Source organism: Ranitomeya imitator, chromosome 4 (genome assembly GCF_032444005.1).
Source record: "Ranitomeya imitator isolate aRanImi1 chromosome 4, aRanImi1.pri, whole genome shotgun sequence".
Lineage (NCBI taxonomy): Eukaryota > Metazoa > Chordata > Amphibia > Anura > Dendrobatidae > Ranitomeya > Ranitomeya imitator.
In genome coordinates this window covers 364,435,684-364,462,362 of record NC_091285.1, presented here as the reverse complement: position 1 = coordinate 364,462,362, position 26,679 = coordinate 364,435,684, and the positions used below count along the sequence as shown (strand labels likewise).

The following is a 26,679-nucleotide window of genomic DNA, read 5'->3' as shown; positions in this document are numbered from 1 at the left end:
TATTCTACGTTATTCAAAGTAGCCAACTTTTGCTTTGATGACTGCTTTGCACACTCTTGGCATTCTCTTGATGAGCTTCAAGAGGTAGTCATCAGAAATAGTCTTCCAACAATCTTGAAGGAGTTCCTAGAGATGCTTAGCACTTGTTGGCCCTTTTGCCTTCACTCTGCGGTCCAGCTCACCCCAAACCATCTCGATTGGGTTCAGGTCTGGTGACTGTGGAGACCAGGTCATCTGGCGTAGCACCCAATCACTCTCCTTCTTGGTCAAATAGCCCTTACACAGCCTGGAGGGTCATTTTGCTGTTGAAAAATAAATGATGGTCCAACTAAAAGCAAACCAGATGGAAGAGAATGCTGCTGCAAGATGCTGTGGTAGTCATGCTGGTTCAGTATGCCTTCAATTTAGAATAAATTTTGAATAAATTCACAACAGTGTCACCAGCAAAGCATCCCCACACCATCACACCTCTTCCTCCATGCTTCACGGGTGGAACCAGGCATGTAGAGTCCATCCGTTCACCTTTTCTGCGTCGCACAAAGACACAGTGGTTGGAACCAAATATCTCAAATTTGGAGTCGTCAGACCAAAGCACAGATTTCCTCTGGTCTAATGTCCATTCCTTGTGTTCTTTAGCCCAAACAAGTCTATTCTGCTTGTTGCCTGTCCTTAGGTTTGCTAGCAGCTATTTTACCATGAAGGCCTGCTGCACAAAGTCTCCTCTTAACAGTTGTTGTAGAGATGTATATGCTGCTAGAATTCTGTGTGGCATTGACCTGGACTCTAATCTGAGCTGCTGTTAACCTGTGATTTCGGAGGCTGGTGACTCGGATAAACTTATCCTCAGAAGCAGAGGTGACTCTTAGTCTTCCTTTCCTGGGGCAGTCCTCATGTGAGCCAGTTTCTTTGTAGCGCTTGATGGTTTTTACCACTGCACTTGGGGACACTTTCAAAGTTTTCCCAATTTTTCGAACTGACTGACCTTCATTTCTTAAAGTATTGATGACCACTTGTTTTTCTTTACTTAGCTGCTTTTTTCTTTCCATAATACAAATTCTAACAGTCTATTCATTAGGACTATCAGCTGTGTATCCACCAGACTTCTGCAAAACACAACTGATGGTCCCAACCCCATTTATAAGGCAAGAAATCCCACTTATTAAACCTGACAGGGCACACCTGTGAAGTGAAAACCATTTCCGGTGACTACTTCTTGAAGCTCATTATGATGGCCTCACAGAAATATATGAAGCTTTCATTCTCCGGTTGGGAGACCAGTGGCCAGCCATCTTTTACATCTGTGCTATGCAGGGCGCTGCATCAAAAAAACTCAACGTTGCTTGCTAGAAAGTTCTAGAAATATATTAACCAGGTCTAAATGTTGAAATTAAGATGACACATGAGCAGGTGAAATTTCTCTTTAAGGTCATGCACTTTTTTCTTGGATAGTGCTCTTTTTTCCTCAGTCCACCAGAGCAGGCCATGCTGTTATTAGATGTGTACTCAATTTACTTTGATCCTGAGCTTTTTTTTTCCCTTGTTACATTTTAAAAAGTTATGGAAGTGGTGGTTACCATGACAACATCTGCATGGTAGAACTATAACAAGGCCATCGTAATTCTTCATGTGCCAAGTACTTAAAACATTTTAACGGCCTAGTTTCATGTGCAAAACTGCTGCTGCTCTCTATTAATCATTTTTTCGATTTGTAGCTGTCAAATTTGATTTAATAAGATATTTAATTAACGTTTACTTTTCATACCAGAAGATTATAAGTAATGATAAATGTTAAAAGGTCACTTTCAAGGTTAAATAAAATTTGAATTTATATTAATATTCATTAAAGGCAAATGAAAGGATAGATAGTCTTATTATGTGTGACTTAGAATTTAAACCAGTTTTCACAGGTAGTCAAATATATATTTTACATTCTTTAACCTTCCCAAGTCATTCTACCTTTTCTGTCACTAAGCATAGGTTCAGAAAAAACAATCTTTTTCTTATCTGTAAATGAGTTGTTCATGACTATGGGCAAGATAAAGAGAAACACGGAGCACCACTAACGGGCGTAAAAATAGCTGGAGTCTTATATATGTAGGGGTGCTGCACAATGCACAGGATAAAGCAATGCATCAAAAAAGGAAAGAACCATGCATATTAGGTGCACACCCAAGATATTGAAGAAACATATATGCAAAGTTTATTGGTAGACAAACACACAATAAAAACATTTAAAAGACAAAACACATCACTTGTAGCCTCATAACACTATAGCGTATACAATATCATATTCAAATGACAGAAACATACCTTAAACGACACCCCATATACATACAATAGTTGCACATGAAATAGACAAAACCCTGTTCTGGGCGTCCCCAGAAAACCAGATAATGGAAAAAAAAACCCTTCTGAAAGGCCACAATAAGCCTATTTAATGCTGTGGGGAAACTAACATAGATATGCCATTGTAGTAAGAAGAAAAAAATCTCCCTTAAGGCATGACGTTAGAGAGGGTGCTGCCATATAGAGCAGTGAGGAGGAAAGCATGTACCAAGGGGTTAAACAAGAAGGCTGAGATTGCGATCATATCACCATATAAGACAGTCCACTGCAGGGCATCAGGGGTCTAAAAGTCAAGAGAACAGTAGTCCGGGGACCAGAGTGATGTAGGACGCGTATCACTGCAGAGCGCAGCTTCGTCAGGGGAAGTGTAGGAAAGAGAGGCCATGCAGTGTTTAAATAGCAGTCAATCAGGCACAACAAGCAAGAGGTGTGTAAACATGGGGAGAAAAAAAAAGAGGGGAAAGAGCATTAAAGATATGTAGTGCGAAGTGTGAGGAAGCCAGTGACGTAAGTCGGAGGTTCAAGCGTGCGCAAAGCCTGAACTTCTCAATGGAAGCAGTGTTATTGAGATGCATACTGCGCAGGCGTGAAAAGCGGTCGGAGCATAAGTACGCCTCATGACTAAAGACCAAGCTCAAAGGTGCAGGGAGCACAATCAAGCCTATAACGGCAAGGAGAACATACCCCACAGTCCACAATAAGATGAAAAATCATGATTTGGGAATGCAATACAGCACAACAAGGGTAAAATTAGCCCTCAGTAGGTGCAAGATTAAATGATTCATTGATAAAGGGAGAGATGCACAAGGCATCTATGACAGATGTCAGTGTCCATAACCCACACCCCCCCGGTACAGATAAAAGGGGTAATAGAATAGAATTAGAAAGGCGAAGAACAACATAAAATGCTGCATAGAGATTTAATGCATAGAATGTAATTGCAAATATATAGCACCGAAAGTGCCAGTGAGTCAGAAGAATGTATACTATTCACTAGGAAATGGATGCATATTAGACATATCCAAAATTGGACCAAAAAAGATTTTTTTGTATGTGTTCAAAATTAATAAGATCCACAGATAATGAAAACAAGCCCACAGCAACCTAAACCACATATTATAAAGACAAAGATTTTGTGTCAATGCAGAGCAGAGCAGAACATGGTGGGAAGGCCAAATATAGCGTTACAAAAACCATGAATCAAAGCAGGAGATTTCAAATAAAGTCCATAGGTAGAGAACAAAGAAGGTACGGATGAATAGTAAAGCATCTCCAAAAGGTAGTGACAGGAGTATGCAAATTTGATCCTAAAAAACTTGTGAAGAGAAGCTCCTCATTAAGTCCGTTCGGTGACAGGCTCCGTAGATTGAAGATCCAGCGTGATTCAGTTTGAAGCAAAAGCTTCCTGAGGTTCCCTCCTCTGGCATTGGGCTAGATCCTCTGGAAGCCAAAGAATAAGATGTTAGAGGTAGAGCTACCATGTTCGGCCAAAAAATGTGAGGCCACTGGAGTCAGGGTTTTACCCTTCTTAATATCTGAAACTGCCAGATGTATTGTAGACAGATGTTTATGTGCCCTCTTTCTAAATTCCTGGGAAGTCTGGCCCACGTAAACCTTATTACAAGGGCAGATGATGGCATAAATAATATTAGTTGACTTACAGTTGATGTATGACGTCAAACGGTATGTTTTTGAATCAAGGGGATTGGTGAAAAAGTCTTTACTAATTGGAGCATGTAAACAAACGCTACAGTCCCCACAAGGGAATGACCCCCTTAATCATATTCCCCAATTTAATCTAATGGAAGGACGCACAAATTGGCTCCTAGTCAGGATATCCCCTAATTTTGGGGCCCTTTTGTCTGCCATAAGGGGACATGAAGTGACCAAAGGGGAAATCTGAGTATCCATAGTGAGGATGTCCCAATGAATATTGCCAGAATATTCCTCACCTGGCTCCATTGGTCATTGTAGTCCGTGATAAAATGGACAGTTCTATCCCGATGACGATTCCTGGAGGAAATGAATGAATCTTGACTCTGTCCCTTAGCTCTCTGGAAAGCTAGGGAGATTGATTTCTTTGGGTAGCCACGTTGCCAAAATCTTGCCGTTAAGGCTCTAGATTGTAAAGAGAAGTCCTCATCCAAAGTACACTTAAGGCGGATTCTCAGAAATTGGCCGATCGGGATACCTCTCCTAATATGGAGAGGATGGAAACTGTCATACCTGAGCAAGCTGTTGGTTGCTGTAGACTTACGGAAGAGATCCGTGACAAGGCCATTATTCTGAATGGAAATCTTCAAATCCAAGAAAGTGACTGAGGTAAAAGAAAAAGTATGTGTCAAAACAATATTTAAATTGTCATGGTTCAATTCATCAAGAAAATCAAGGCATTCCTGCTCAGTACCCATCCATGTAAAGAACGTTGATGAAACGGTGCCAATGCTGGACATGTCTTCTGAAGGAATCAGAGCCATAGACGATGGTGTCTTCCCACCAGCCTAAAAAGATGTTAGCATAGGCAGGCGCACACCGCGTGCCCATCGCCACTACTGATACCTGCCGGAAAAAAGATCGGTCAAACAAAAAATAATTGTGATGCAAGATGAAATTAAGAAGATCAATCAAAAAGGAGTCATGGAGTCGATCCGAATTACTTTGTTAAGAAAATAACCCACTGCCTGCAGACCATCGTGGTGACTGATGTTTGAATAAAGCGACTCAACATCACAGGTTTCTAATAAAGTCTGTCCAGCAGCAGCATTTTATGTTGTTCGTCACCTTTCTAATCCTATTCTATTACCCCTTCTATCTGTACTGGGGGGGTTCGGTTATGGGCACTGACATCTGTCATAGATGCCTTGTGCATCTCCCTCTTTATCGATAAATCATTTAATCTTGCACCTACTGAGGGCTAATTTTACCCTTGTGCTGAATTGCATTCCCAAATCATGATTTTTCATCTTATTGTGGATTGTGGGGTATGTTCTCCTTGCCGTTATAGGCTTGATTGTGCTCCCTGCACCTTGGTGCTTGGTCTTTAGTTATGGGGTGTACTTATGCTCCGTTTATTTCTCCTTCTCTCATGTCGGTCCCGATTGTGGGCATGCTAACTGTTATGCTCTGTTTTCCTCTTGCGCGCACGCGCTTTTCATGTGGACCTTTACGGTGGTATGGCTCTCCAAGATGTATGCCCCAGCCTTTAATTGATGTTACCGACCGCTTTTCGTGCCTGCGCAGTATGCATCTCAATAACACTTCTTCCTTTGAGAAGTTCACGCTTTGCACACGCATGAGCCTCCAACTTACGTCACTGGCTTCTTCACACTTGCGCTCTACATATCTTCTCTCCCCTCTTTTTTTTTCTCCCCATGTTTACACACCTCTTGCTTGTTGTGCCTGATTGACTGACTGATATTTAAAGACTGCATGAGCTCTCTTTCCTACACTTCCCTGACGAAGGTGCGCTCTGCAGTGATATGCGTCCCACATCACTCTGGTCCCGGGACTACTCTTCTCTTGACTTTTAGACCCCTGACGCCCTGCAGTGGACTGTCTTATATGGTGATATGATCGCTATCTCAGCCTTCTTGTTTAACCCCTTGGTACATGCTTTCCTCCTCACTGCTCTATATGGCAGCTCCCTCTCTAACTTCATGCCTTAAGGGAGATTTTTTTCTTCTTACTTCAATGGCATATCTATGTTAGTTTCCCCCACAGCATTAAATAGGCTTGTTGTGCCCTTTCAGAAGGGGATTTTTCCATTATCTGGTTTTCTAGGGATGCCCAGAACAGGGTTTTATCTATTTCATGTGCAACTATTGTATGTATTTGGGGTGTCGTTTAAGGTATGTTTCTGTCATTTGAATATAATATTGTATAGCCTATAGTGTTTTGGGACTACAAGTAATGTGTTTTGTCTTTTAAATGTTTTTATTGTGTGTTTGTCTACCAATAAGCTTTGCATATATTTTTCTTCAATATCTTGGGTGTGCACCTAATATGCATGGTTCTTTCATTTTTTGATGTATGACTATGGGCCAGACACTGATCTCCCCGAGAATCTGCCTCCAGAGTTTATTTTAAATGAAATAGGGAATTACTAGTGTGATACATGTAATAATTGATAGTCTGTTTGCCTGATCTCACTTCAGAACTGAGTGTGATAACTAACAAAGTACAGCAGAGGTGAGCATTATCTCATTACAAACACAGCTGCAGACCTCCTATAAAAGTGATAACATCGCAGCTGCAGAGCTATGCTTGTTTACAACTGAGGCTATGTGCACACGTCAGGATTTCTTGCAGAAATTTCCTGAGCAAAACCGGACATTTTCTGCAAGAAATCCGCATGCGTTTTTTTTGCGTTTTTCTCGCGGTTTTTTTTGCGGATTTTTTGCGTTTTTTTCCGGAGATTGCCCAATGCAATAATATAGTGGAAAAGCTGCAAAAAATCTGCAAAATTAATTAACATGCTGCATTTTTTACCACGATGTGTTTTTTTCGTGGAAAAAAGCGCAACATGTGCACAAAAAATGCAGAATGCATTCTAAATGATGGGATGCATATGTATGTGTTTTTTATGCGTTTTTATCACGTTTTTATAGCGAAAAACATGAAAAAAGCGCGAAAAATCTGCAACGTGTGCACACAGCCTAACACTTCTTCAGCTTCCTTCTCACAAGCAGCCAGTGTTGGGAGAGGAGCAGTACAGCTCTCCTGGTCTTCATGTCTCATGCCTGGTAATGCCCCTTCCATTTCAAATAAGCTCTGGAGGCAGATTCCCAGTGTTATCTGCATCTGGCCCGTAGATCTTAACAGTTCATTAACATATTAAGAAAAACAAAGATTTCTCTGGAATAAGACATCAGATCACAGATATATTAAGTTATCTTTTTAATCAGATTCCTATAACCTAGATGCCCATATAGATGGCTTAGGAGGGTTGATCCTACTGACAGATTCCCTTAGGTCTACTTTAGTGCACACTGAGAAATGTAATTCAGCATAAAATTAATTATCTACTACGCCAGAAAATCTAGTTTATACTCACTGAATATAGCATTTCCACCGCAATGTGGAATTCATATTGCATAATCTGAACCAGGAGTTACATAATTAGGTTCCTTCCTTGTGAAAGACTGAGGACAAGAGGCTAAAAAAATATTATGGCTTAAGTGCCTTGCAACAAGTAATGCACATTGACACTGTAAATAATGCTGTTTTCTAGAGTTGGTGTAAATCAATTTGTAGGATCCAGTCCATCAGCAAACTGTACCCACTGGACAAAAGACTTAAGAATCATCTCTTACCTTCCAGCATCCATTGCTTTTTTGATTAACCGGCTAACAAAAAGAGGAGGATAGTCACAAAATTGTCCTTTTCTTAGAAACCCATTGGTACTTCTGTAGTCATATTCAACCAAGACAGCAGTAATTACACCGCTGACTCAATGAAGCCAACCAATGCAAAATTCATTAAAGCATATCATTTGTTTTGCAAAGGTTAAAAAAATCTAAAATGACCACATTTATAGTTTTCACATTTGTACCCCAAATCAGAGAGGGAATACCTAAGAGAGACCACAATAGATTTTTTTTAATCTTTACAAAACAAATGATATGTTCTAATGAATTTTGGATTGGTTGGCTTCATTGAGTCAGCGGTTTAGTTGCTGCTGTCTGGGTTGTATATAACAAAAAGAGGAGCCAGGAATGCTATCGGGTAGGATGCGTGTTATGACCTGGTGGTTAGGAGCACCCAGAATGACCTGATAGTTAAACCTCATACAGGACGAGCTCTGGGATGTGGGAGCTCTGCTGACCGCAAGCCCTAATCCTATCACACACACTAAAAATAGCCGTGGAGCGCTCCTGACCAGACCTAGGCGCCTTGTCACAGCCTAAGAACTATCTAGCCCTAGAGATAGAAAATAAAGCCTACCTTGCCTCAGAGAAATTCCCCAAAGGTAAAGGAAGCCCCCCACATATATTGACTGTGAGTAAAGATGAAAGTCACAAACGCAGAAATGAAAAAGGTTTCAGCAAAGGGAGGCCAGACTTACTATATAGACAGAGGATAGGAAAGGTAACTTTGCGATCAGCACAAAAATCTACAAAAGACCACGCAGAGTGTGCAAAAAAGACCTCCGCACCGACTGGGGCCACTCTGCATCCCAGAGCTTCCAGCTAGCAAGACAAAATCATGAAAACCAGCTGGACAAGAAAACAATGAGCAAATAATGACTATCAGGAACTTAGCTTCTGCAGGAGAAAGCAGGTCACCAGAGAGATCCAGGAGCGAACTGAACCAATGCAAAAACATTGACAGCTGGCATGGAGTAATGATCTGAGAGGAGTTAAATAGAGCAGTCAACCAAAGGATAAACCACATCACCTGTGTAAGGAACCTCAGAAGCAGAAGCTTCACTCACAGCCACCAGAGGGAGCCCATAGACAGAACTCGCCGAAGTACCATTCACGACCACAGGAGGGAGTTCGACAACAGAATTCACAACAGTACCCCCCCTTGAGGAGGGGTCACCGAACCCTCACCAGAGCCCCCAGGCCGATCAGGATGAGCCAAATGAAAGGCACGAACAAGATCGGCAGCATGAACATCAGAGGCAAAAACCCAGGAATTATCTTCCTGACCATAACCCTTCCACTTGACCAGGTACTGGAGTTTCCGTCTCGAAACACGAGAATCCAAAATCTTCTCCACCACATACTCCAACTCCCCCTCGACCAACACTGGGGCAGGAGGATCAACGGAGGGAACCATAGGCGCCACGTATCTCCACAACAACTACCTATGGAACACATTATGGATGGCAAAAGAAGCTGGAAGATCCAAACGAAATGACACAGGATTAAGAACTTCAGAAATCTTATATGGTCCAATGAATCGAGGCTTAAACTTAGGAGAGGAAACCTTCATAGGAACGTGACGAGATGACAACCAAACCAAATCCCCAACACGAAGTCGGGGACCAACACAACGCCGGCGGTTAGCGAAACGTTGAGCCTTCTCCTGGGACAATGTCAAATTGTCCACCACATGAGTCCAAATCTGCTGCAACCTGTCCACCACCGCATCCACGCCAGGACAGTCCGAAGGCTCAACCTGCCCTGAAGAGAAGCGAGGATGGAAACCAGAATTACAGAAAAAAGGAGAAACTAAAGTAGCCGAGCTGGCCCGATTATTAAGGGCGAATTCAGCCAAAGGCAAGAAAGACACCCAATCATCCTGATCAGCAGAAACAAAGCATCTCAGATATGTCTCCAAAGTCTGATTAGTTCATTCGGTTTGGCCATTAGTCTGAGGATGGAAAGCCGAAGAAAAAGACAAATCAATGCCCATCTTAGCGCAAAAGGACCGCCAAAACCTCGAAACAAACTGGGAACCTCTGTCCGAGACGATGTTCTCTGGAATGCCATGCAAACGAACCACATGCTGGAAAAACAATGGCACCAAATCAGAGGAGGAAGGCAGTTTAGATAAGGGTACCAAATGGACCATCTTAGAGAAGCGATCACAAACCACCCAAATGACCGACATCTTTTGAGAAACAGGGAGATCAGAAATAAAATCCATGGAAATATGCGTCCAGGGCCTCTTCGGGATCGGCAAGGGCAAAAGCAACCCACTGGCACGAGAACAGCAGGGCTTAGCCCGAGCACAAATCCCACAGGACTGCACAAAAGAACGCACATCCCGTGACAAAGAAGACCACCAAAAGGATCTAGCCACTAAATCTCTGGTACCAAAGATTCCAGGATGACCAGCCAATACTGAACAATGAATCTCCGAGATAACTCTACTAGTCCATCTATCAGGGACAAACAGTTTCTCCGTAGGACAACGGTCAGGTCTATCAGCCTGAAACTTTTGCAGCACATGCCGCAAATCAATGGAAATGGCAGACAAAATTACCCCTTCTTTAAGAATACCCGCCGGCTCCGGAACACCTGGAGAGTCACCAGGGCGTCAGCCTTCACATTCTTAGATCCCGGAAGGTATGAAACCACAAAATCAAAATGGGAGAAAAAGAGCGACCATCGAGCCTGTCTAGGATTCAACCGTTTGGCAGACTCGAGATAAGTTAAATTCTTGTGATCCGTCAAGACCACCAAGCGATGTTTAGCTCCTTCAAGCCAATGTCGACACTCCTCGAATGCCCACTTCATGGCCAACAACTCCCGATTGCCCACATCATAATTGCGCTCAGCAGGCGAGAATTTTCTAGAAAAGAAGGCACAGGGTTTCATCACCGAGCCATCAGAACTTCTTTGCGACAAAACAGCCCCTGCTCCAATTTCAGAAGCATCAACCTCCACCTGAAAAGGGAGCAAAACATCTGGCTGGCACAACACAAGGGCAGAAGCAAACCGACGCTTCAACTCCTGAAAAGCCTCTACAGCCGCAGAGGACCAATTGACCACATCAGCACCTTTCTTGGCCAAATCAGTCAAAGGCTTAGCAACACTGGAAAAGTTAGCGATGAAGCGACGATAAAAATTAGCAAAGCCCAGGAACTTCTGCAAGCTCTTCACAGATGTCGGCTGAGTCCAATCGTAAATGGCCTGAACTTTAACAGGGTCCATCTCGATAGTAGAAGGGGAAAAAATGTAACCCAAAAATGAAACCTTCTGAACTCCAAAGAGACACTTTGACCCCTTCACAAACAAGGAATTTGCATGAAGGACCTGGAACACCATTCTGACCTGCTTCACATGAGATTCCCAATCATCCGAAAAGACCAAAATGTCATCCAAATATACAATCATGAATCTATCCAGGTACTCTCAGAAGATGTCATGCATAAAGGACTGAAACACAGATGGAGCATTAGAAAGCCCGAATGGCATAACCAGGTACTCAAAATGGCCCTCGGGCGTATTAAATGCCGTCTTCCATTCATCACCCTGTTTAATTCACACAAGATTATACGCACCACGAAGATCTATCTTGGTGAACCAACTAGCCCCCTTAATCCGAGCAAATAAATCAGACAGCAGCGGCAAAGGATACTGAAATTTGACTGTGATCTTATTAAGAAGGCGGTAATCAATACAAGGTCTCAAAGAACCATCCTTCTTGGCCACAAAAAAGAACCCTGCTCCCAATGGTGACGACGACGGACGAATATGACCCTTCTCCAAGGATTCCTTTATATAACTCCGCATAGCGGCGTGCTCTGGCACAGATAAATTAAATAGACGGCCCCTAGGAAACTTACCACCAGGAATCAAATCAATAGCACAGTCGCAATCCCTATGAGGAGGTAGGGCACCAGATTTGGGCTCTTCAAATACATCCCGGTAATCTGATAAAAACTCAGGGACTTCAGAAGGAGTGGAAGGTGAAATTGAGAGCAATGGAACATCACCATGTACCCCCTGACAACCCCAGCTGGACACAGACATAGATTTCCAATCCAACACTGGATTATGGACCTGTAGCCATGGCAACCCCAAAACGACCACATCATGCAGATTATGCAACACCAAAAAGCGAATATCCTCCTGATGTGCAGGAGCCATGCACATGGTCAATTGAGTCCAGTACTGAGGCTTATTCTTGGCCAAAGGCGTAGCATCAATTCCTCTCAATGGAATAGGATACTGCAAGGGCTCCAAGAAAAAACCACAGCGCCTGGCAAACTCCAAGTCCATCAAATTCAGGGCAGCGCCTCAATCCACAAATGCCATTACAGAATAGGACGACAGAGAGCAAATCAGAGTAACGGACAAAAGAAATTTAGACTGTACCGTACCAATGATGGCAGACCTAGCGAACCGCTTAGTGCGCTTAGGACAATCGGAGATAGCATGAGTGGATTCACCACAGTAAAAACACAGCCCATTCCGACGTCTGTGTTCTTGCCGTTCAGCTCTGGTCAAAGTCCTATCACACTGCATAGGCTCAGGCCTATGCTCAGAGAATACCGCCAGATGGTGCACAGCTTTGCGCTCACGCATGCGCCGATCGATCTGAATGGCCAAAGACATAGACTCATTCAGACCAGCAGGCGTGGGAAATCCCACCATGGCATCCTTAAGGGCTTCAGAAAGACCCTTTCTGAAAATTGCCGCCAGGGCACATTCATTCCACTGAGTAAGCACAGACCACTTTCTAAACTTCTGACAGTACACCTCCGCTTCATCCTGACCCTGACACAAAGCCAGCAAGATTTTCTCTGCCTGATCCACTGAATTTGGTTCATCAGAAAGCAATCCAAGCGCCAGAAAAAACGCATCAACATCACGCAATGCCGGATCTCCTGGCGCAAGGGAAAATGCCCAGTCTTGAGGGTCACCACGCAACAAAGAAAAAATGATTTTTACCTGTTGAACGGGGTCACCAGAGGAGCGGGGTTTCAAAGCTAGAAACAGTTTACAATTATTTTTGAAATTCAAGAACCTAGATCTATCCCCAGAAAATAAGTCAGGAATAGGAATTTTAGGCTCTAACATAGGATTCTGAACCACAAAATCTTGAATGTTTTGTACCCTTGCAGAGAGATGATCCATACAAGAGGACAGACCTTGAATGTCCATATCTACACCTGTGTCCTGAACCACCCAAAGGTCTAGGGGAAAAGAAAGACAAAACACAGTGCAAAGAAAAAAAAATGGTCTCAGAAGTTCTCTTATCCCTCTATTGAGATGCATTAATACTTTGGGCCAGCTGTACTGTTATGACCTGGTGGTTAGGAGCACCCGGAATGACCTGATAGTTAAACCTCATACAGGACGAGCTCTGGGATGTGGGAGCTCTGCTGACCGCAAGCCCTAATCCTATCACACACACTAAAAATAGCCGTGGAGCGCTCCTGACCAGACCTAGGCACCTCGTCACAGCCTAAGAACTATCTAGCCCTAGAGATAGAAAATAAAGCCTACCTTGCCTCAGAAAAATTCCCCAAAGGTAAAGGAAGCCCCCCACATATATTGACTGTGAGTAAAGATGAAAGTCACAAACGCAGAAATGAAACAGGTTTCAGCAAAGGGAGGCCAGACTTACTAAATAGACAGAGGATAGGAAAGGTAACTTTGCGATCAGCACAAAAACCTACAAAAGACCACGCAGAGTGTGCAAAAAAGACCTCCGCACCGACTCACGGTGCGGAGGGGCCACTCTACATCCCAGAGCTTCCAGCTAGCAAGACAAAATCATGAAAACCAGCTGGACAAGAAAACAATGAACAAATAATGACTATCAGGAACTTAGCTTCTGCATGAGAAGGCAGGTCACCAGAGAGATCCAGGAGCGAACTGAACCAATGCAAAAACATTGACAGCTGGCATGGAGTAACGATCTGAGAGGAGTTAAATAGAGCAGTCAACCAAAGGATAAACCACGTCACCTGTGTAAGGAACGTCAGAAGCAGCAGCTTCACTCACAGCCACCAGAGGGAGCCCATAGACAGAACTCGCCGAAGTACCATTTACGACCACAGGAGGGAGTTCGACAACAGAATTCACAACAGATTCGGTTCTCAGGTCTCCCATCAAGTAACCATAGAATTCACACTGGGCCAACAGACTGGGTTCTGCAAATTGATTTGCACCAACTTTACAGTTTCCTGATACAATTGTCCATGCCTATAAGGTGAAGCAGGCTGCAATCAATCAGCCTCGTAACTCCATGCTGCTGTGGGTATTTTCTTGCTACTGAGATTGCAATTACAATTATTCAACTCCTATTGCTAATTAATTTTAGTAGCAAACTTTCTGCTCTTTGCAATAATGCAAACAATGTTTGCAATAAAATAGTCAAACAAGAACAATTTAAATAGCTGAACACAATGCATCTAACTAGTGGTTTCTCCAAATTCAATACAAATTCCAATTTAATGACTACATCAGCGTCACAATTATTCAGCTCCTGAAAAGCATTCCTTATAAGAACAAAATGGGTGTTGTTTCAAGCACATCACGTGCTTCATTACTCCAATTAGGTATGTTTGAGATAAAACACATCAAATACCTGGACTGGCTTATTGGCTGTTGACATCAACATTTGATTGCATATTAGAAATATTACAAAGTCACAAAGGTGGTCTAAATAGTTTAGAAAAGTGATGATTACCCTGTATATATATATATTGTTTTCATTGAAGTGCTTACCTTTTTTTTTTTCATCTAATACATTTGTATTACAAATTTTTATTTTGGCATTGACTGCACACAGCTTTAAAATGTCAGACAGGCACACACTGCGCAGTTTCTTACTAAATCATTTTGTAATTGGAACTATGAGCTAATTAAATAACATTTTAATACATCTTTTGAAACCACCACAGCTAGGTTCTAATAATTCAGCATTGTAGATGTGTTATCTTTTTATTAAAGTCAGTGATAATAAGTAGACTTTATGGAATAACTATAGTGATATGTATTTTACATGAAATATGGAGATTGTCAGTATAAATTGAAATGAAGTTAATCTCTACCTTTTCACACTGCATTTTGAAATATTCATTCTTTGATTATTCATTTTTTCCAAATGCCCCTCTAGGCACAACCTTGAAACAAATGTGAAGAGGAAACCGTTCATACTTAGTAGTACAGTTGCAAAGGCAGCCATAGGACAACCTTTGGGTATCATGCAGGGGTCTCATGAATTAGAATAGGGCTAGTGCACAATACTGAACATCACCCAGTTGCCTGAGCAAATGTACCATTTCGGCATGCATTTTCAACTGTTAATGTCTAGTGTCTGCTTAAGACCGGTTTCACACATCAGTGTCTCGGGTACATGTGACAGTTTCACACGTACCGGAGACACTTACACACGTAGACCCATTCAAATGAATGGGTCTGTGCAGATGTCAGTGTGTTTCCACGGACCGTGTGTCCGTGGGCAAAACACGCTGACATGTCTGGTTTTTACCGCCAGCACGGACGACAAAATGTTTTGCACACATGCACATGGAGAACACACATTAATGTCCTCCGTGTGACACAGACAGCCGCCGAGGAAGAAGCGCTACAGTAAGCGCTATTCCCCGATGGCTGGTACTGAAGCCTGCTATCATCATTCTCCCCTGCTCTGCCGGTGAGAAGATGAAAATGATGAGTGTTATATTAAAGTCCAAACAACAGCAGATGGTGGCTTTTGGGACTCTTACCCCCATCATCTGACACCTGCTGCCGCTAATAACAGTGACAGTAGGTGCGGATGATCGGGGTATTGCACAGCCGCCAGCTGCGATCTAAGGAAATAAATTAATGAAAAACCTGACTTGGGTTCCCCCTATTTCCTTAACCAACCAGACAAAACTCACAGCTGGGGGCTGCAACCCTCAGCTGTCAGCTTCTGCAAGGTTGGTTATCAAGAATAGAGGGGTCCCCATGCTGTGTTTTTTTTAAATTATTTAAATAAATAATTTAAAAAAATGGCATGGGGTCCCCCCTATTTTTGACAGCCAGCCTTCCTAAAGCTCACAGCTGGGGGCTGCTGTTTTCAGACTGGTAAAGGGCCATTGATATAGGCCCCCAGATTAAAAAAGCAGCCCGCAGCTACCCAGAAAAAGCACATCTATTAGATGCGCCTCTTCTGGCGCTTTGCCCAGCTGTTCCCACTTGCCCTATAGCGATGGCAAGGGGGGTAATATTTGTGGGGTTGATGTCACCTTTCAGGTGACATCAAGCCCACGGCTTAGTAATGGAGAGGCATCTATAAGACACCTATCCATTACTAATCCTATAGTTGTAATGTTTGTAAATAAAGACATAAGTATAAAATTCTTTATTTGAAAAAATTACACAGACTCCTTTAATATTCTAAATGATACCATACTTACTGCGACACCAAATTCCCAGACGCCCTTGATCTCCTGTAATAAAAGTAAAATAATAAACCAACAATATATCATACCTGTCCGTCGTTGTGTCCCACGCTGTAATCCATGTCTGGGGCTAAATAGTTTTCAACCAGGATGGTGCCAAGATGCTAGCGTCCCGGCTGAAAACCACTGGTGAATGAGCTGCTGAGAGCTGTTATTAGTGGCAGCAGGTGTTGGATGATGGGGGTAAGAATCCCAAAAGCCACCACCTGCTGTTGTTCGGACTTTAATATAATGCTCATCATTCTCCTCTGCTCGCCGGTAGAGCAGGGGAGAATGATGAGAGCCGGCTTCAGCACTTGCCGCCAGGGAACAGCGCTTACTGTAGCACTTCTTCCCTGGTGGCTATCCATGTGGTACTGATGCGGCACATGGTTGCCACACGTGTGCCACACGTAGTATACACACGGACATCTCCACTACTGGTTTTTCTGGTACCGGAAATATTAGGATGTTTGAAACTGGCCTAATAGGGGATGTGGATCTTCTGAGATATTTTAATATATTCTCAAAACAGTGAGAACTATTTTTCAGATCCGAAGCTCTATGTCTGTATATACAAAGTTAAAGGAAAGGAGTATTCCCAGAATCATAATATTTATCACAAAGCACAGTAAGTGCTTACTTATTCTTAATATATAGGCTAAGCCCAACACAAAACTTCTTTCTTGTACCTTTGTCTTTTTCAGCTCTATCTGCCCGTTGGTGCTTCCAACTTCATATAGCTTAATTGTCAATTCTATTCTTATCTGCTAAAACTACATTTCCCTGCAGCACCTTGCTTTTCCTCAGTGCTACAGGCCCTTTAGAATTCACTTTACCTCTCTGTACACTGTCTGCTCCTTTTCAGTATGTTGCCTGTCCAATTTTAACTTCTGCCATTTATATCAGTATAGCTACCTGTGTGGTATTACAACATTAGCTGTTTCTAGCAGAGCTCAACAATATTGACCAAATATGTGCAGTGTGCTTGACATATTTGGCGGTCCTGGAGATATTTTCCCCCCAGCTTTGTATAGTAAGTAATACTGGATCATATACATATTGAGCATTGTCCCATGTAGAGAGTGTAGGGTATACCTGACATACCATTTTTTCCTTGTTATACACACTGCACTTTGGTCAATATTGTTTACATGTGAGCTTGTCACGTATGAATTATCTTTTATATATATAAAATAGCACTGTGCACTTTTTTATTTTTTCATGCGATTTTTTCATGCGGTATTTGTTTTACACTTTGCACTTTTTGGCCAGTAATTCCTGCATGTGAACTCTACATATAACATATATATAGGAAGTCATCTCTGTATTATTAGCACTAAGCACTTTCTGGGCATACATTTACATTTGCTTGGAGTGTATATACATTTTTTAGATCCCTTTCCAATTTTATATTAATATTGTTTTTTACGTATAGGATCTCAGCTTTTATACTTTTAAACTTTCTGGGGTATCCAGTTTATATATTCATATATATTTTGAGACCTGCCTAATGTACTTATATGTTTTTATGTGCACGGAAGTAAATACATATACATAGTATTTTTATTCTTTTATTTTATTGATTTTTTTGCTGTTGCTACACATAAATAAAAGTAATTTATTCAAATATTCCCTGTCATCATTTTCCTTCTTGGTCTGATCCAGATTCGGTGAATGTTCCCCTCGCTTTTCTAGTGGTTTCACTTATTTCTTTGACACAGGTGGTAGCCGGGTTTATTATCGATACTTATCTATGGGTATACTATTTATATAGCAGTTATATCTTTTTTATATATACCTGGTTTTTACTCCTGTGTTTCGTTGACAAATACAAAGGGAACAGGGGGCATGAGAGGAGAGCTGCCGTGAGCTTACTGACCTGAGCGCAGTACCTGAATCAAGTGATCCCAAAGGGGAGTGGCCGAAGGTGGAGCCAGATGCTGGGTAGCGGCGGAGAGCGGCGATGCCGGAGAGCAGTCAGAACGTGTCGAAGTCAAGCCAGGAGATCAATGAGGTGCCAAAGACTGAGAACAAAAGGGAAGTCAGGACGTAGCCAAAGGTCAGGGAGCTGGAGATAGTGGTACAGTACAAGCAGGGCAGGCGGGTGCAGAGTAAAGGCCCCTTCACATTTAGCGACGCTGCAGTGATACCGACAACGATCCGAATCGCTGCAGCGTCGCTGTTTGGTCGCTGGAGAGCTGTCACACAGAACGCTCTCCAGCGACCAACGATGCCGGTAACCAGGGTAAACATCGGGTAACTAAGCGCAGGGCCGCGCTTAGTAACCCGATGTTTACCCTGGTTACCATCCTAAAAGTAAAAAAAAACAAACACTACATACTTACCTACAGCTGTCTGTCCTCCAGCGCTGCGCTCTGCTTCTCTGCTCTCCTCCTGTACTGTCTGTGAGCCGGAAAGCAGAGCGGTGACGTCACCGCTCTGCTTTCCGGCTCACAGCCAGTACAGGAGTAGTGCAGAGCACAGCGCTGGAGGACAGACAGCTGTAGGTAAGTATGTAGTGTTTGTTTTTTTTACTTTTAGGATGGTAACCAGGGTAAACATCGGGTTACTAAGCGCGGCCCTGCGCTTAGTTACCCGATGTTTACCCTGGTTACCAGTGAAGACATCGCTGGATCGGTGTCACACACGCCGATCCAGCGATGTCTCCAGGGAGTCCAGCGACGAAATAAAGTTCTGGACTTTATTCAGCGACCAACGATCTCCCAGCAGGGGCCTGATCGTTGGTCGCTGTCACACATAACGATTTCATTAACGATATCGTTGCTACGTCACAAATAGCAACGATATCGTTAACAATATCGTTATGTGTGAAGGTACCTTAAGAGTAATCAAACCACGAGGTCAGAACCGGAAGAGACAGTAATAACAGAATCACAGAGCAAAGCAGAAAAAGAGAAAACAGACCGGGTCATGCACGAGAGACAATCAGACAAAACAGTATGCAAGCATACCAGGGGGTCAGACACACAGCCAGAACAAATGTATAACTGATAAGGAACCCCAGAAGAGTGCAGGTATACAGCCTTCCCAAATCCAAAAGGTGGCCACACAAAATTAACCCTGAGAGGACAGGGAAAGGAACCCTGTCCTCAACCATGACAGTATATGCTATTTTTTAGATATATATTAATTAAATTTATCATTCTAAATATTACAAATGATAAAAATTGATTAACTGAAAAACAAAAAACATGGTGTGCAACTACAATACTGATTTATATAGGACTGTCACCTTATTGAATGAGAATGCACTTGCACATTTTTCTTGTTACTAATGCTATAATGCCTCATCTTGCAATACTACTCCTCCTGTGCACCAGCTAGTTATAAACAGTAAAAAAAAATTGAATGGATTTATGGTGAGTGCCATTGATTATATTTTTCTAAGTTCCATCCAGCAATAAACCTCTGCTTTTAGCCCCTCTACATAGAGCCCCATCCTGCAATATATCTCTTCTCTCATCCTCATTTAAACTGCCCCATCCTGCAGTACATTGCTCTTCTTGGGTACCAGCACACATGCACACCGCTGCCACCTTAGTATGAGATCTCTGCACTGTAATGAAGGACATGTTTATGATCACAGCTGTGGTGGCAGGAAGCCAGCTGAGAAAGACTGCACTGTGCACAATCAACCAGGAGCACTGGCATTACTACCACATGGTTCTAAAGGCAACTAGAGGGTAAACAGAACTTGGTGGAGTATCTTTGGGAGGTGATATGCTAAACTCAGGCAAATTTAAAAATGATTTATACTGTCACTGTTGAATATTTGTACATTATTATAAGACTAGATTATGATTTTGGGAATAACTCGTCAAAGGCCAAACTTATAGCTGTTTGCCATCAGACTTTTGAAGTTAGTGGCATACAGTCTATAAATTGAGCTCCTATAACTGTATTCAGCTAGAATTTTTGTAGTTTTGTTATATTATATAAATGGTGTTTTTGTCTAATTTTTTTACTTAACAGAAAATCTCTTTTCTTAATATTATTAAAAAAAAATCTTTTCTGCACCATAACCATCCAGTGTATTTTTTAAACACAAAAGAAATGTCTAGAAGATCAATACATTGTGAATACCCTCCGGTTTCTTGGTACAAATATACAGCTGCTAACAAATACCGTAATTACCCCAAATACCTACAGATGCCATATAACATTAGTGTGCTATCTATCTAAAATAACCCAAATAAAATCTCCACTATTACTAATATTAGTGTGTGCATGCTTTGTAAATAAAAATTCTATTTCCTCTTAGATATATTCCTGTAACTTTGCTAATTATACTAAGAATTCTTTTCTAACAGTTCTATATCTTTGTGTCACTGTTCTGTTAATTCTAATGATTGGTCCTAGGCTGTTCCTCCCCTTCCTTTAGGAATGGTACCTTCTTCCAGTCTCTCCATGTGCATGAAAAGTGACAAGCATGGGTCCCCATATTTCTACTTATTGGGCCACCCTAAAGACACGGTTTGTAAACTCTGCATGCATATTATCATTTTCTAATCAGCTTTTGTTTCACATGACTGTTTACTTTGTAGATTTGTCTTTTCTGCACTGTGATCTTGTCTTTCCTCATTATTAGCTTTTAATACTAGGTTTTAGCTTAATCAGAGTTACATGATCTACCACAAGATGTCAAAAGTTACTATTTTGGAAATGCTCTTGTCAACTGACATAATGCATAGTTCTTTCCTCAACAGCGACATGTATTGTCCATTTTTCTCCATATGACATAATGCACAGATAGTAGTTATCATTATAGTGCTACAGTAATTAAACATATTAGTCTGCTATTATAGATAGAGCTGGTGTAGTCTATTCTCAGAAGCCAGTCCAACAACTTCCGTCACCTAATAGACGGAAGCCCTGTGAACAGCCTCCCCCCTGCCAACATCTGCAGCTCTTCTTTTGATTAGCCGGCCTGGTGTGACATCACTTGTGCGTCACACCGCTGCGATGACATCATGTTTGGCCATCTAATCAAAAGAAGAGCTGCGGATACTGCGCGATAGGAGGCGGTTCTTGGAGCTTCAATCCAGAGGTAACAGATTACTGATGTAGCTGCAGGTCCTGTCAATCAGTTCATACCATCTCTAACTATATGTTGTATCTTTTATAATAAATACCAATTTATAGCTAATGGTGCATCACTTCTAATAAAGTTTCAAACAAATAACATATTCTTATTTGAGTTGTCCATATACTGGCATGATAACACACTTTTTTAAGAGACTACATGGATAACAAATTATACTGTAGTTTCATGTGGCCTTAATTTTTTTTTAAGTTAGATGATAACTGACATTAGCCACATGCTCACAACACTTTACTAATGCATAGCTGCCATGTCTTCTTAGCACTCATTATGTTCCCTACCAATCGGACATTGAGGACATCCTGGCAATAAGCTTTTAATGCCTGTAGCCCAATTTAGCAAACCCATCCTTAAATGTGTAGACAGTGTGCTCACCACAGAATGTCATTAACTGCTGTGAAGGAGTCTTGAGAACATACTAAGGGAAGGATTTGTGCAAAAAACAAAGCAAGAAGGTATTTTAGTATTAATTGTTTACAGCGCAAAAGTTCTGTGGAGTGGAGTTGAGCTTCGGGTTGGGTTTTCAGATAGGTTCATCTTTGCAAATGCAAACCAGATAAAATATGAATAGATGTTGATGAATTGCAGTAGCCAAGTTCTACGGGTATGTTCACATAAGACAAATGTGCTAAGGTTTACTGCTCTCAAAAAGAAAAGCTACATAATAGAGTTTACTTTTTTTGTTACTTTCTAATGGCTAAATTGATGTTAAACTGCTAGTTTTCGAGACTATTTTGGTCTATTCATCAATCAACAGGAAGGGGACAGCAGTTGTCTTGAAATCTTGCAATTGAATTTTTTTAAAATTTTTGCTAGCCAGTCAATATAAACTATCATAGCTGCTTAACTATTATTTAATTTTCCTTACTGAGAGCAATACAAGTTTTTTTTCAACTGGCTATCACAGAATCAAAATTTTATTTTTCATTATTCTTGTTTCGTAAACTTTTGAGATTCAGAAATTGAAAATCATTTCCGTTTATGTGAATGGGGTTGTTTCTGTAGCATGTGCATGGATTACTGCACACCCCATTTAGGTGAATGGATCAGTGGCAGTCAATTCTGTCATAAATCTACTGGGTGTGAATATTCCCTAAGGATGCATAATTTGTTGTGTGTTACATAAATCCTACAGGTCAAAATGTGAGCAATAATGTATCACCTAAAAATTGTGATGTTGTACAAAATTCACCAGTTGTGGCTTATAATTTAAAGTAGAGTAGTATGTGACTGTGTAAAGAGAGTTTAGTCAAATAGTGTCAAGTTCAGCATTAAGTCAACAGATTTTTCACAGCAGATCCATTGTTCATAGAAGATTTACAGAAATTAAAGGTTTGATTATTAATCTTCAAATCGTCTCTTCAGAGAGGAAGAGAACTAGAACTCTAGTGCCACCTATTGGAAGCACCAATCCTGCTACTTCCAATAGGTGGCACTAGAGTTCTAGTTCTCTTCCTCTCTGAAGAGACAATTTGCATATTTCCCAGAGGAGCAATGCGGCTTTAAGTCTCCTCATCTTGGCATGCTTAGCATGTCAATCTCCGCAAGGAGAAACTATACTTTTTGGATTAGTAATCTGGAAATTTGCACTTTATACACTTGCTTTTTACGATGAAATATGCTGATGCCTAAAGCATCATATTATATTCCGTCATAAAACTACCCTTCGATATTTGTGTGACACTGGACAGACATGGTTAAATGATGTGTTTAGACCTTGTTTACCCAGGGAAATTCAGGTTGAGTTGTTGGCACTCAAGTAACTGTGCTGCAAGGTAATGAATCGGAACTGTACTGGTCAAGTAACATGAATTTTTAGCAACAATAAAATAAATGGCGCACTCATATATTCAGATTGTATTTCTATGTTGGATAGCTGGATATGCAAGCATAAAATTATTTTTTATATCATTTTTGTGGCAATTACTAATATATAAGTTTTGTTCATTACCTAGTTTTAAGGTTGAAAGAAGACAAAAGTGCATTGATATAACCTAACGTGTTGATCTATTCTAGAGGAAAGTAAAAACCCCATGAGGCAGATGCTATTTGCCCAATTTTAGAGAAAAATTACTTCTCAACTCCAAATATTGCAATCAGAGTAGTTTCTCTTCTTGTTCTTGTCAGTCCAGCCTTTCTTACAGATGTCACAGTTTCTCTATTCTCAATATAACAGTTCATGGAGATGAATGTGACCAGACCTGCCCATTAGACTTCTCATATCTAAAAGCAATGAGCATGGAAAGTATGTTATTCAATTTGAGGAGCCTAATGGACAGGTCTGGTCACATGCTCCAGTACAGTATGAACGCAAAAAACCCCATTCAGCAGCTAAATTTCAAGATCACATTCTCCGACTTTACAATCCAATTGCTACTCCAATCAGAAAAACCGTTCTGTACGGCAAAATATATTGGAGTTTGGTATATGATATGCAGTGAAGATACAGCTTGCATGCTTGAGACAAGATAAGCATCCCCCTGAAACATTGCATGAGTATGCAGGTGCTTGTTCTATCTCTCTGACATCTCCACTTCTGGAGGAGAACCTGAAACACCTACTAATAATAACCACCAAATCATGTCCATAAAACAATTATAAAAAGAAAGTGGATAACTCCTCTAAGTAAGAACTTATTTTTATTCCAAGATCTATTGATGAAAATGGTCTTGATTTGTGGGACAAACCCTTTAACTTCCCCGACAATCAAGTTTCTAGGGTTCCCATACACATTAGACTATCGGATGAACCTAAAGTTATCGGCAAGTTCGGCCAACATTAGACTAATGCGTAAGAGAGACCCAACTTTAGTCTCATTGTAAATAGAGATTGAAATATGACCTACAACTAATTGCTGGCAACTGCTCTTTGTGCTGTTGATTGTTGTATGTGAAATTACAGTAGATCAAGCTACTGGGGTATGATTCTTTCACTGAATCGGATGCAATAGATCCCAGAGATATGAGGTCAGCGCTTAGTTCTTTCCCAGGTGCACAATCCTCCATCCATATTATTATACGTGAATATTCAGTGCTTTGTATGTTTAGTATTTTGTCGACCTTTCACCTAAAATTATCAATAACATAGTTTGGCCTCCAGCTTGAATATTTGAATAAATGAATATTTTGAAATAATTGCAGCGTATTTGAAGTCTGCTACCTGATAAAAGGAATATTGTTCCTGTAAACCCGGGGTGGGCTATTCATTTTCCAGAGAGGCCACTTGAGAAACCATGACTCTTGTGGAGGGCTGAATCAATAACTTGAAGATATGAATAAAAAATATTGTATATTAATATTAATTGAATCACTTAATATTGGAACAGAATTTAGTATGCTGACAATTCCTATATACAGTATGAGCTCACACAGTCCCCCTTTATACACTATGATCCCACACAGATAACCCTCTGTATACATTGAGCCTGATCACCAGCCCCTTATGTGCAGTATGATCCTGCACATAGCACCTCATAAGTACAGTATGAGTACAGCCACCCTGTATACAGTATAAGCCCTCATATAGCCATCATATATTCTGACACACATTCACACATATAAAAGAAAAAAACCCACACCTTGCTCACATTCCCCATCACTCTGCTCCAGTCTTTGCTGTGTGCGCCGATGCTCCACACAGAGTTGATGTCACACTTGTGACGTCATCGCATCTGATGTCTCACTCACAGATACTAAATGATTGAAGGCAAAGTGCACATAGCGGTAAAATTGGGATGCGGGGTGGTGGAGGATTGCTACATGGCTGTGTCCTGTGGGTCACTGGTTTCAGCCAATAAGTGGGCTTCGTACGGACTGGAACAGCCAGAGGACCAAATGTCGCCCACGAGCCGCACTTTTCCCAGGTCTGCTGAACTCAAACAAGGAGGTAGATTTTTCCAACAAACAATTATTCTAGTAATAGCCCTTAGCAAATGAAAGTCCTGGAATAGTTTAGTATAATGATTTGAAGTTAAATCATTTGTGGAAGATATCCAGCTTGACTGCGGGTGTGTTAATATGATAAGGGTGCAGAACAAGTAAATGAGCTTTCAAGAACAACAAAGTAAATATATCGTGTGTATTATGACATGTAGCAAAGCTTTACCTGTGAGTAATTAGTTCCATTGGTTTGTCATCATGATGGTCTCTTCAAAGATTGCTGAATTGTTTATTTCTGTGGAGAAGGTGTAGTCTGATTTGACACTTAAAAACGGTTCTCCACTTTTATCTATGATTTTTATCACCTAAGGCAGTGTTCCCCAACTCGGGTCCTCAAGAGCCACCAACAGGTCTTGTTTTCAGGATTTCCTTAGTATTGCACAGGTGATAATTGCATACTAAGGAAATCCTGAAAACATGACCTGTTGGTGGCAAATGAGGACCGGAGTTGGGGAACACTGACCTAAGATATATGACTGGATCTTTCAGTTTTGTCATCCAAATGCTGAATGATACAACAATTGGACTACTGCAGTCAAGTAAAGATGTATTATAAAATGTCACCATAGACAAAGGTGCAATTTTATTGTCTTGTGGTATGTGATGCCATTCTTGCTGCAAATTTCTTTAAAATTAATTACATATTCTCCTTTTATTTTTTTTGCTCATTTTTAGAGCAAAAAGTCTCACGATCAATTAAAATCTCCCATACTCCTCTAACATTTCTGCCAAAAAATTCTGGCATATAAAAAAAAAACCACTCCAGTGGGGTGAACTGGGGTACATTTGTGCATAAATGTAGCAGCTGTTTAAAAAATCACAAATAATGAGTCCACAACAAACATCTTACTTGCAAAAACCAAGCCCATAATGGTAAACAAAGGAAAGAAATGATCAAAAAGTAGAAAGTAGACTTCAAAGTAGGCACAACGTAAGATTAGTTTGCCACTAAACTAAAGCAGCTTGAAAACAGGAAAAACTTGACATAAAAGGGCACAAATGCAATAATGAATTGGATCCAAAAACTTGAATTTGTAATGGGGTGATAAACATTAAAGAAATCTATTTTTTATAATGAATGTATGGTATAATAGTGTATCATCACACTGTAGCCATTATTTGTGTTTATTTTAAAATAATAAAATTAGCTTGTGACATATTCCCTGTGCGTGATATATTAGAATATAGATAAAAAACTTTAACAAATTTCATTTGTTTTCAAGAGTAACTATTGTTTTATCATACTTTGTCCACCAATTAATTTTTTATTCACTTTTCACTTTTGCCAATTCTTCTGGATTTTTTTTCTAACTCCCCTCAAATATATAATTGATAAAGGAAAATAATATCACTTTTTTCCTAGTTCTATGTTTATAGAATATCTCAAATATGAAGATTACCATTGGGAATACCCTAAAGCAAAAATTCAATAA

At 40.9% G+C, this 26,679-nt stretch overlaps 1 protein-coding gene across 4 annotated transcripts in view; it reads left to right on the top strand.

The window, feature by feature from the left end:
* Positions 1 to 26,679, top strand: part of MAGI2 (membrane associated guanylate kinase, WW and PDZ domain containing 2) — a 1,646,639-nt gene that overhangs the window by 1,559,671 nt on the left and 60,289 nt on the right. The window contains exon 22 of one of the 4 annotated variants that reach the window (XM_069765143.1): positions 20,589 to 20,680. The exons of the other annotated variants lie outside the window; for them this stretch is intronic. Coding sequence (XP_069621244.1) covers positions 20,589 to 20,680 — 92 coding nt within the window. The remainder of the gene's footprint in view (positions 1 to 20,588; positions 20,681 to 26,679) is intronic. 4 annotated transcript variants of the gene reach the window in all.